We start from the raw sequence: 11,646 nt of genomic DNA, 5'->3' as shown, positions 1-11,646 counted from the left end.
GTTACCCCCAGACTAGCGAGTGTGCTCTGGGAGAGGGGTTGGCCAAGCATAAGGCGCCCCTAGGGAGGCATTCGGAGTCTGGAAGGTGGTCGGGCGCAGGGAGGTGGGCGGCTCAACGCAGGAGCGCCCCCTACTGGCCCACCACAACCTGTACATACCGTTGTCATTTCAAGAACTCTCTATGGCTGTGAGACCTGGACACTTACCAGAGCAGTGGAAAGGCAAATTGAGACCTTTGAAATGTAGTGATTCAGTAGACTTCTACACATATCCTATACTGCACACAGAAGAAATTAATCTGTGAAAGATCAAATCAGACAAGAGGTTGGCAAATACAAACCCTTATCCAAAATCATAAGAAGAAAGATGCAGTGGTTTGGATATGTAACAAGAGGGCCTGGCACCCTTACCAATACCATCCTTCAGGGTGCTGTGAATGGATGAAGAAGAAGAGGAAGCCTTAGGATAAGCTTGACCATCAACTTCAAAGACTGGACTGGATTAAAATTGACTGATTGTACAAGGATTGCAAAAAACAGGGAAGAATGAAGAAAAGTTATTGCTACATCAAAGGTGCTCCAATGGTTGGTGTAGCCTCAGGACTGACTGAGTGAATTTTTCAGGGACTCAAGCACGGTGAAACAGGATCGCACTTAGATACCTAAGTGCATTTGTCTAATAATGGAACAGGATCTGGTCCTTTGTTTCCTTTTTCAATTAAGAAAACATGCCACTAGGGTTATGCAGATGATGCACATTCCATCTGATGAAGGATTTCAAATTTGGCTTCATTCTAAATCATAATAAAATGCAGACACTTCAAAAGATGACTGAACATTTGTTTTGGATTGCTCAAAATGTGCTGTTTCAGCCTAGTGTTTATTTTTATAATATTGTGAAATACAAAAGGTCAAAAAAATTAAAAGGATATTTTAAAACATTTTCTTTCCAGAACACATTGAAATGGGATGTTTTGACAGTCAGATTTTTTTTCTTCTTTTCCTCAAAACTCCGGCAAAAGCAAAGCATTTTGATTTTCAACAGAACTGCATTCACTGTCAAAAAAGGTTATATCACAGGTTTTGACCAATTCTACATGCCAGGAAGACTAAGAAAAGAAAATTCTGTGATAATATAGATTCAGCTGGCTTAGGAAAGGCAAACTTCCCCCTATGCCTTATCATCCCCTCCATTTGAAAAGCTTGGAGGCAAAACATGTTTCCCAATGGTGATTAAAAACTAGACTGGAACTGCAGCCTCCCTCCAATAAAGGAGAGTCACTGCTCAACTCCCCCTCTTGCCTGACTTTCTGGAAAGGAAAATATTTCTTAACTCTAGCACTTACAAGGAATAGAATGAAACCCATCTTTGCTCCATATAGCTACAGTCCCATTATTCCCTCTCCTATTATGGGTAGAGAAACCACATCCTGATCGCTATTTCAGGATGCATAATGAATGGGTTGGAGAATATTACAATACCACTGGTGGAATTCTGGTATAATAATATTCTTTTACCTTGTTTTTCTTGTAAATCAATGATACAGCCTGATCTGGAACACTGTGCATGATGCTAGTCCCTGAACATCCAAGGGAATCTTGGAAAATTGGAATAGGATTCAAGAAAGGAAAACCAATGACTCTCAAAGATTTGAGAACCTGTATCTTGGAAAGCAGTTGAAGAAGGAACACGGTAAAAACATGCAAAATAATTAATAAGGTAGCTAGACAAGAAGTTCTTTTGAATAGGAGTGTACTGATAGAAGATTTTGGGGGCCAATACCAATAGCTGATATTTAAGGAGGCATATCAGCCAATACCGATCCAACATCCAATATACCTGCCTCCAGATGGTAAGTCTGTTGTGATGAAAGGGGCGGGGAGAGGGAAGGGGCATGGCGGGACAGATCAACGGCTCCGCAGTGAAGGAGGGATGGGGTAGAGGCAGGCTGCCCAGGGTAGTGCAGGAGTGGGATGGAGGCACAGCTGGTGGGGGAGGGCGGCTCCTGCCGCTGCTTGTACCCTAGGAAGGCGGGGGGATGCCCCCCAGATCTGCACAGGGTGGGCAGGTGGGCTGGAGATGGCACTATGCGGGGCTCTTTTTGGTGGGGGTGGGCTCAAAGTGGGCACTGGGAGGGAGCTGCAGCAAATTTTGCCACAGCTCCACTCCCAGTTCCGCCATTGCAACCAGCCTGGCACAGCCTCAGCTCTTCCTAGCACATGGGTGGAAACAAGACATGGAGCCGGGGTACACCTAGTGGCATGGAGCTGGGAAAAGAGATGTGGTGAAATCTGGGGTGGCTGCAGCTCCTCCTAGCGCCATTGATGCCCACTCCAAGCCCAGTCCCCAGCGAGACAATCCCCACTCAGCGCCAGCTCCAGCCCACTCCCCCGCCCTGTGCAGATCTGGAGGGCGTGCCCCCCGTGCCCTCCCAGCGTGCAAGCAGCAGCAGGAGTTGCCCCCTCCATGAGTTGCACCATGCCCCCACCCCCTCGGGCAGCATCTGCCCCTGCCTCCTCCCTCCCTCATCACGGGCCTGCTGATCTGTGCCCCCAAACCTCTTCCCTCCCCCCCTGCCTTCTGACTTACTAACTGGAGGGAGCTCCCTACACTGCCAGCTCTGCTCCATGCTGTGCTGCAGCTGCATGCAGCACAGGCACTTATTGGCCAAATTATCAGCCCCATCGGGCCAATATCCAATACAGCAAATGTTCTTTATATCGGTACCAATCCAATAACAGACCAATGTATCTGTTCACCTCTAGTTTTGAAACAAAATCATGGGATGATGTCAACTCCTCCATTCATCTCAAGTTTGTTGACTCTGTAACATAATTCTATTTTAAATATCATCTTAGATGAGCGCACCACTGCTGATCAACATATACAAGGAAGCTGTAGGTCAACTGAATGACAAACAGCTACAAACTCCAATAAGATTGGTACTGATAGCATTTGTGTGCCTGGGCTGCTCCGGGCGGCTGGCAGTGGCAGCACTGGGAGCGGAGGCAAAATTTGGGGTACATGCAGCATCCTCCCAGTGCCATCGGCACCCACTCCAAGCACCCACCGAGAAGAGCCTCACACAGCCCCAGCTGAAGCCCGCCCCGTCCTGCACTGACCCAGGGGGCACATGCCCCTCCGTGCCCTCCTGGGGTGCAAGCAGTGGCAGGAGCTGCCTTCCCCCCCCATGAGCCGTGGCCACGGTCCCCCCTGCTCCACCTGGGCAGTGCCTGCCCCTGCCCCTGCCTCCGCCTCCTCCTTTACCATGGGGGGGCATTGATCTGCCCGTCCCCCATGCCCTTTCCCTCTGCCCTCCTCTTTCACCACACTGAACTTACCAGCTGGAGGCAGCTGTATTGGAAATCAAATCACTGTTGGCTGATATGCCTCCTTAAATATTGGCTATCAGTATTGGCCCCAAAAATCTCTATCAGTGAACGCCTAGGAAGAATGAATTAAACTGATCCAGAACCTAAATTTTATCTATTAAGACCAAAGTGACAGGTGTCACCAGGCAGGTTATTCAGGTTTGTTTGTTGCAGATGTCATCTGCGAAGCCATTAAAACACAGTATAGCATTTTACAAGGAAAAAAAAAACTATGCAGCTTGTCAGGATTTATAAAGTCCTTTGCTCAGAGTTATGGACATTGGTTATACAGAGGAAGTTGGTGAAATATAGGTTGTTTAGTTCCTGAAGGTGGAACTGGGAGGGCCAGAGCAAAGTGTGCCAGTTTGTGTGTGAGGGGAAGAGGAGGAGGAGGAGAAGCAGGTAGGGAATGTGCCCTGTGCTCTGCTGCCAGCTGTCTGGAACACATTGCTCCTGCAAACCTGAACGACAGATGAATCCATATGTGTGTCTACCGCTGTGGGCATCCAGGAAATTCCACTGTTCACTGTGTGAAATAAACTTTTTTTTTAATTGGTGGACTGTTTTTATGGGGCTTGTGTGAACTGCTTGGCAACAGGCCACACAAAGGACAAAAATATTGCTGCATTTAACTTGCTGCTTTTTCCTGGAAGCCTGCTCTTATTCTTCAGGATTTATATAAATTCTTGATTATATTTTGCAGAACTCTGAATCAACCCACTTAACATACACCATCAATTTAACAGTTTTTTCTCAACTCCACTTAGCCCTTGTTCTTCTCATATCCTCATCCCTGTTCTTTTCTGTCCAGTTCTCCCAAAACCTTCTTCATGCCCTCTCCCACTCATGCCCTGCACTCATGAAACCCTCACCATAAAGGGTGCCTGCAGACGTGAAGGGAGGCTGCTTCGACATGCTGTGATTAGCGCGTGCTAATTAGTTCACTTCAGCAGCCTTCAAGTCTCGTGTATCTGTGCCCCCATGCTTCAAAACAGTGGCAGGGCACTTTAACTAAAACTTGTTTGACAAGGTTCAGTCAAAGTGCCCCTGCCACCATTTTGAAGTGCAGGGACACAGATACAGGAAACACTGCGGGCATTTAATTAGAAGAGCTCTTGGAGCTCTAAAACACCCTCCCCCCACCCAGCACCCCTGGAGCACATGTAAAAATGCCCAAAGTGATTCCCAAACCAGCTTATTTCTCCTACCAAACCCATTTCATGACCCACTTTTGCAGTGACACAGGATGCTAGACAACTTAGACCTAATGGGCATTTATTGGAAAAAGTAAAGCTATATAAAATGCTGGTTTTGAGCTGAGTTTATTCCCTTGCTCAGTCATGCAACCCATGATGCTGCAACCTTTGCCCTCTCCTAGGCTTCCCTCTTTGTGGGCAGAAAAGTGGGATGAGCCTCATGCAGCAGCCCCCTGCCTCCTACAGCTGTGAATTAATCAGTACTTTCCAAAAAAACAAGGATGCAATGTCTTTAGTTTGCCTGACCCGGAGAGGCTGGAAAAAGCAATGAATAACCTGTGATAGTTAGGAAGAACATGTGACAGTATGTAGGCTCTAAAAGTATTTAGGCACCAAGGTGGCTAAATGGTGAGGAAGGTAAGGGGAAGAAGTAGAGTTGGATGAGGCAGGGGCACTGAGGTGGCAAGAGCAGATTGTCTAAGCTAACCTGGTGGACAAAGTAGTCTGGTCTACGATAAAAGTGGGCAAAATACAGCCCACAGGCCAGATCTGGCCCGCCAACTGACTGGATCTGGCCCATGGTTGGGCACCCACTAACTGTTTGTATCTCACCCGTGACTGCCCCCACAGAGCTCAGCATGTGGCCCAGCCCCACCCGCTCTGGCCTGAGGCAGCCCATGCCACGCTTTCACCTATACCTACCCCCAGCCCTGGCTAGCGTGCACAGCTTCCCAATGGAGCTGCTGCCAGTGCAGCTGCAGCCAACCAGGTACCGCTCAACAACCCCTGCCTCGAGCAACTCCCCCTCCTTCTGCACCTACTATGCCCCTCTGGGCAGCAGGCAGTGTGGGGAAGCTGTCAGAACATGTGCTAGGCAGCAGATGCTCAGTCAGGTGTGGGAAAAGTTGCCGCAAATTTAGCTCAAACAAAAATGCAAATTTAGCTAGCTTGAACAAAAGCAGGAGCAAGGTTTCAGAAAGAAGCAAAATCTACCACCTGGAAACCTGAAAGCTAACACCTTGCTCCTGCCTTTTGTTTGAGCTAAATTTGCATTGTCACAGAGCTCTGTGACAGCTCAACACAATAGAAATTCTTTGCCTAGGAGACCATTGTATCTTCCCACTCTCCTGTGAAATATAAAACATCATAACCAGAAGGAAATGTAATTCCACATCCACTTGCCACCAGACAACTTTGAGGTTAACTTTTATATGAAGGCTAACTTTTATATGAGCCTAATTTGTACAAAATGAACTATTCCAACCAGGAGATATTATAACACCTTCAGTTCTCCTGTGAAATATGAATTTTCATGTCCATCTAGGATACGTTTTACAATCTTCGCATTCTCCAATGCCTGAAGAAGAGTCAGTGCACCAAAAAGTTTGCAAATAAAGATTTTTTTTTTGCAAATAGCTAGTTGGTCTAATAAAAGATATCACCTCTGCCATGAATTCTGATTCCTAGAGCTATTCACATTCACCTACTTTCCTACTGGCCAAGCACAGCCCTGGTGCCTACTTCCTGCTCAAATCCCCGATGGACTGCATATCTCTAGAGCCTCAGACATTCAACCCTGGTAATCTATCCCAGTGGTCCTAGTGACTAGACCTACCATTGCCTTTGTCCCACAGTTTTGGTATCAGAACACCCCCTCAGTTGCCACCTTATTGCATTCAAGGGTATATTAACACTGGCTCCATTTCATAGTCAAGGCTGCCGTGAAAAAATAAGACCTGCTCCCACTCCACATATCCCAAATCCAGGACTGAGGCAGTGAGAATTTTCTTTGAAGCCCTACTTCTTGGGGCCTTTTCTGTGAGAGCAGTGCAGCCTAATAGACAGGCCCTGGGCTGGCAGTCAGACACCTGAGCTTTCTTCCTGGTTCTACCACTGGCTGACCAGGTGACCCCCAGATCATTAATTTCACCTCCAGGTGCCTCTATTTATAAAACAGGGATAAAATAAAACACATGTCCTTATCCCAAACCAAGCGTGAGTTTTCTCTCTGGCTTGTGGAAAGGCAACTATCTTTCCCCCTGCCATTCCCCTTTTGCATCATGTGTGCTTTCTTTCAGGTTTTGACCAGGTTCTGAAGCAGAAATACCAGAACACTGAGCTCTCTGGCTATAATTTAGAAAGAAATTCAGATTTTGTTTTGAATTCTCCATAATCTGAGGGAATTAAGATTTAGGATGCCTAGACACAGCCCAGGGTAAAGTTCAGATTCAAAATTGTATCTGAATATTCCCCACAATGCACGAATGATGCCTGGATCTCAGATTTTAGACCAGTTTCTCTCTACAAAAAGGTCTTCTCTTATACTTCTGGCTGACTGCAAAGAGGAAGCATGGAAAAACTCTTATGCAATCTGAGACTTTCCAGCCAGATTTTGCAGACTCACGATTATCTGATGGTTTAGGTTAAATACTCTTTGCTACTGATCCAAACTAAACTTCAACTGTGGCGTGTCTTCCATAGCTGCTAAGAACTTCAGCTAATTGCATTACTCTAATCCTATAATTCAATCAAGACAGATCTAAATGTTATGGAGTAAAATGCAGCTGCTGCTTATTTTGATTATGTATTTTTCACATCTTTCTTCTCATTTCAGTAATGCAAAAGCTTCTGAGATCTATAAGTTATTGGGAGGGATCACAGATTTCTAAAGAACTTCTTTTACTTCTTCATTTGTCTCCCTGCTGGGTGCATGTACACATTGCCATATGGCAACGTTGCTGTGGTGCCATACTCAAAACTCTTGGTTCAGAGATGATACCTTTTTTTAGACCAGCTAAGAAATCACAAAAAAATATGTTTCTTTGTAAGCTTTTGGTCGCACACACCCTTCTTCAGGTTGAGGGAAAATTAAAGATGGTAAAAGTCCCCTTACGTAGAAAATAAACCTCATTTTGCACAGAGGAAGCTGAAAGTGGATATATGTTCTGGGTACAAAAAGAACCAAGAGCTTTAGAGTTTTGCATTTCTTAACTGGATCAATAAAGTTTAGCATACTGGGAAACCTGCTTTAAGGCCTGTGTCACAAGATATAAGCTAAATAAAAAAACCCTTGGGCCTGATACAGTATAAATCAGGAGGAAATGTGAAGTCAGCAGAGCTCCACTGATGCAATACCAGTGTAAGATTTCCTAAGTATTTGACATAACTTCTTCATTAAAAATACACTAGCACAGTGGTAAATCATGCATTGATAGTTCAAAAAAATTCTCCATCACCTGAACCAAAATTCTGTTCCAATCCATTTTTCTGTGGATGATCTCCCAGAATTGCGTAATCTATAGGTCACCCAGGCATTCATAGGAAATAGGGCTGGAAGGTACCTAGAAAAGTCATGCAGTCTATTTCCCTGTCCCAATTCATAATCAGTTGTACCCAAACCATTTTTGTCAGTTATTTATCTAAATGACTCTTAAAAACCTTCAATGATGGTATGGCAGAGCACCTTTGGTGCCTGCCACTTTAATGGACTGAAAGCAGGCAGCAGGGCAGCTGACAGGTGCAGGTCAGCCTTAATGAGGCAGTCAGGTGACTACAGGAGGACCAAGGGATTGGAGGAGAAGGCTGAGCGGCCTCCATTTTAGATCAGGCCCTCAGAGCTGAGCTAGTAGTCTGCTGCTGGCAGCTAGAAGAACAACACCTGGCTGAGTGACTACTCAGAACATCCTTGGAGGTAAGGGCAGGAGCTATGGGATTGGCAGGAGACTTCTGGTCCTGAAGCATGACCAAAAACTACACCCTGCTGGGAAAGGATGGTCTGCTGGGACTACACATGGCAGGGCTGTTCCCCAGAAATGCCAGCTCAGTTGCCGCCCCAGTGGAAGGCGGGTAGGAGCTTATAACAGCAGCTTCCGCTACTCAGTGAGGAATTTAGAGCAGGGACAGGCATGGGGGGCCAGCCACAACTACAGACACCTGAGCCCCAAGAGGTGTAAGAACCTGGAGGCCCCAGAGAGGGGGAAGAGAGAGAGAGCATCCCTAGTGAGGGGGCAGAAGTGTGGGGGCCTGCACAGAGTAGGGTGTGCGATGGCGGTCTGAAGGACCGTGTATGAGGGTGTAGAGAAGGGCTGCAAGGGCGATCTGAAGTGCTGCACCAGGGTGTGTAATGAGTAGGGCTGCAGAGGTGGCCTAAAGGGCAGCGCATGGGCCAACCCCCGTAAGAATGTAAACTTAAGGGAATGGCCCAGAAAAGGGCCAGTGGCTGAGTTCAGCCCAGTATGAGGCATAAGGCTAGTGGCTACATAGAGTAGGGTCTGTGTGAGGGCAGCCTGATGGGCTGCATGTGGGCTGGCTGGAGTGAGAGTAAGAAAGCACAAAGGGCCGTGTAGAGTCGCAGAGTAGGGTGGGTTGAGTGGCCCAGTGATGGGCACTATGAGTGAGACCCAGTGAAAGTGGGCAGATTGAAATAGGCTCTATGAGAGGGGGTTGTATGAAAGAGACCCTGTGAAGGGCAGAGTGTTAAAACTTCAATGTTAGAGACCCTACAATGGGCAAAGTTTGGTCTGGCCTTGGGCTGGTGCATTTACCAACTTATGATGCCATCTGCAAGGCATGGGACATGGTATAGGGAAGGTTGGAGCCATGTAAAACACACGGGCATTGGGGCATTTAATGGGCAGCCTCCTGCATTCAATATCCCGTTTATTACACAACATCATGGCAGGAAAGACAGGGCAGACTGCCCTAGACAGGTGGGCAGGCTGACATTGAGACCCAGCCCTGAGATGGCCCCCTGTCTCAGATGGCCATTGTACAACCTCCCTATGTAGCCTGTTGCTTAAAATTAGAAAGCTTTTCTAATATCTAGCTTCCATTTCTCCTCTTGCAGTTTAAGCTCACTCCTTATCTATCCCCAATGAACTGGGCATAATTCTGTTACCCTTCATGCATCTACACAGCAATTTTCCAGCCCATATGTAGCATTTTTGGCACTTATGCAGTTTCAATTCTGTTACCTTCTATTACCCATGCAGGGTAGACATGCGAACATATGTGCATATACTGTGCATGGGAAGTAGCCTTTGTACTAGACAGGCATATATATATATACATGGGAGAAAATTCTGTTTTCAAGAAATCTTTAGAGGTAAAACTGGGACACAAGGGAGCAGATTTCTATTCCTGGATTAGGCACTCTCATAACTGGTTTGTGCCTAAATTTCTGTGTATTTAAATGGTAATAATCTTAGCTCTCTTCCAAAAAATCTGTGAGACCTTTAGCTGACTTAGTGCAAAGTGCTAGTGGCTACCACAGCTTTGGATGTGAAGCAAAGAGATGGAATAGAAACCTACTTTTTTTACATGTGTTCAAACTTGCTTACTGTGTGCTGACTGGAACATTCAGGCTGTGAAATGCTGTAATTATTTGAGAAGTCAACCAAACTTATTTTCATGTGATTTTTTTTTTTTTTTTTAAATAAACATTGAATTTGAACATCATCTGGATTCATTTTGTATGAAAAGAAAATCAACAACTAATGATAATGAGCAAGAGAAAAGTTAGGAATGGGATTGGTAACATCAGATGTAATGGGATTGGTAACATCAGATGTATCCTTACCTTTTACTTCAGTGGCTGCTGTGCCATTTGACCATGCCGTCCATTTATTCTTATGTTTGCCAATTTCCTGGACTTTGCATATATAGTGTCCTTGATCTGTTTGCTGTAGATTCAGAATGAGGAATTTGTACATGGTTCCATGTCTTTCTTTGAGAAGGCGAAGTCTTTTCTTGTGGAAATGGTAGGTATAATTTCCATAGTACTGGACAACCCCAAATTTAGTCATTTTGATCATCAGATGCTCCTGTGTAGGTGAGTGTGCAAAGACCCATCGGACAGCCAGTAAGCTGTCTTTCCTCCTCTTTTGAGAAACATGACAATAAAGGGTAGCATTGTCTCCCTCTAAGTACTGCACTGTTGGTCCTGGTGAGACTGTCACATTCAGTGCCTCACTGACATCTGCAAAGGAATGAATGCCCTGTGAGAATTTGCCAGAATGCATCTTAATAAGCAGTCTCCTGTATTGTTAGGTGAATCTCAAGTGGATAAACTGAGATGTCTGCAGTTGGATATATGATGACTTTCTAAAGAGCTTTTGGAACCTGAGGCCCATGGAAGACACTTACATTTAAAGTGTGATTTAATGAAGCAATAAATTGTAACATGCCACACATTCAAGCAACTTATCACCCCAAAACAGTTGTAAAAGTGGTGATCCAGCCTCGATGTTATTTCTTAAGTGTAGACTATCTTTGTAGTTCACTTGTATCTTGCTTTAAACTGAACATTACTTGTTGGCCGTTGGAAACAAAGTCTGCCAGGGGCCTGAGCTCTTGTAAATTCTCCGAAGATATTAAGGAGCCCATGGTACACATCACAAACACACGTTTGCTCTAATGTTTTTGCCTAACCATTTGCACAAAATAATGCAGGAAGGGAAAGTCTCCTGGGTCAATGAGTCCAGTTTCTAGCTATTGTAGGTAGCATGTCACTTGATCTCCTTCCCAATCTGATCATGTTGCATCTAAAATGCCTTACGAGCTATAGAGGCAAAAAAAAGCCTATTGGAAGTCTGTCCGTAATGTCACATCTCTGATAGTAAAAGAGCTAACTTTCAGCTTCAATTGACCACTAAAACATCTCTGATTTAGTTTTTCTTTTACCAAGCTAACATGACCAGACACACGGAAGAACAGACCTCACTTGTCGTGATGACATATAATGCTGTTCTTCAATGGGGAACTAGTTCACCTTCAGAGACAGCTGAGGTGCGACTCCAGGTGGGCTGGTCCCGATTTTTCAGCAGTGCATGCTGCCCAAGCGTGCGCTACACCATTTTTCTTTTTCCATGGGTTTTTTTGATCCCTGGATATCCAAGGGTCAAAAAGCCATGGAAAACAAAACCCAGCTCAGCATATGCTTGGGCAGCGTGCCCTTGCGGCACGGAGAACACCAGACTGTGTGGTATTTCATAGATTTCATAGACATCAGGGCTGGAAGGGACCTCGGGAGATCATCGAGTCCAGCCCCCTGCCCAAAGGGCAGGAAGTCAGCTGGGGTC

At 45.6% G+C, this 11,646-nt stretch overlaps 1 protein-coding gene across 3 annotated transcripts in view; it reads right to left on the bottom strand.

Annotated features, from left to right (window-relative positions):
* Nucleotides 1-10,602, bottom strand: part of VSTM4 (V-set and transmembrane domain containing 4) — a 103,629-nt gene extending 93,027 nt beyond the window's left edge. For all 3 annotated transcript variants that reach the window (XM_019556067.1, XM_019556068.1, XM_019556069.1), the window contains exon 1: nt 10,146-10,602. In XM_019556067.1, the coding sequence (XP_019411612.1) occupies nt 10,146-10,587 (442 nt within the window). In that variant the 5' untranslated portion in view covers nt 10,588-10,602. The remainder of the gene's footprint in view (nt 1-10,145) is intronic.
* Between the last annotated feature and the right edge of the window lie 1,044 nt (nt 10,603-11,646).

Source organism: Crocodylus porosus, unplaced genomic scaffold (genome assembly GCF_001723895.1).
Source record: "Crocodylus porosus isolate Cpor-Errol unplaced genomic scaffold, CroPor_comp1, whole genome shotgun sequence".
NCBI classification, from domain to species: Eukaryota; Metazoa; Chordata; order Crocodylia; family Crocodylidae; genus Crocodylus; species Crocodylus porosus.
The sequence above is the reverse complement of the archived record's forward strand: the minus strand, read 5'-3'. Positions and strand labels throughout refer to the sequence as shown.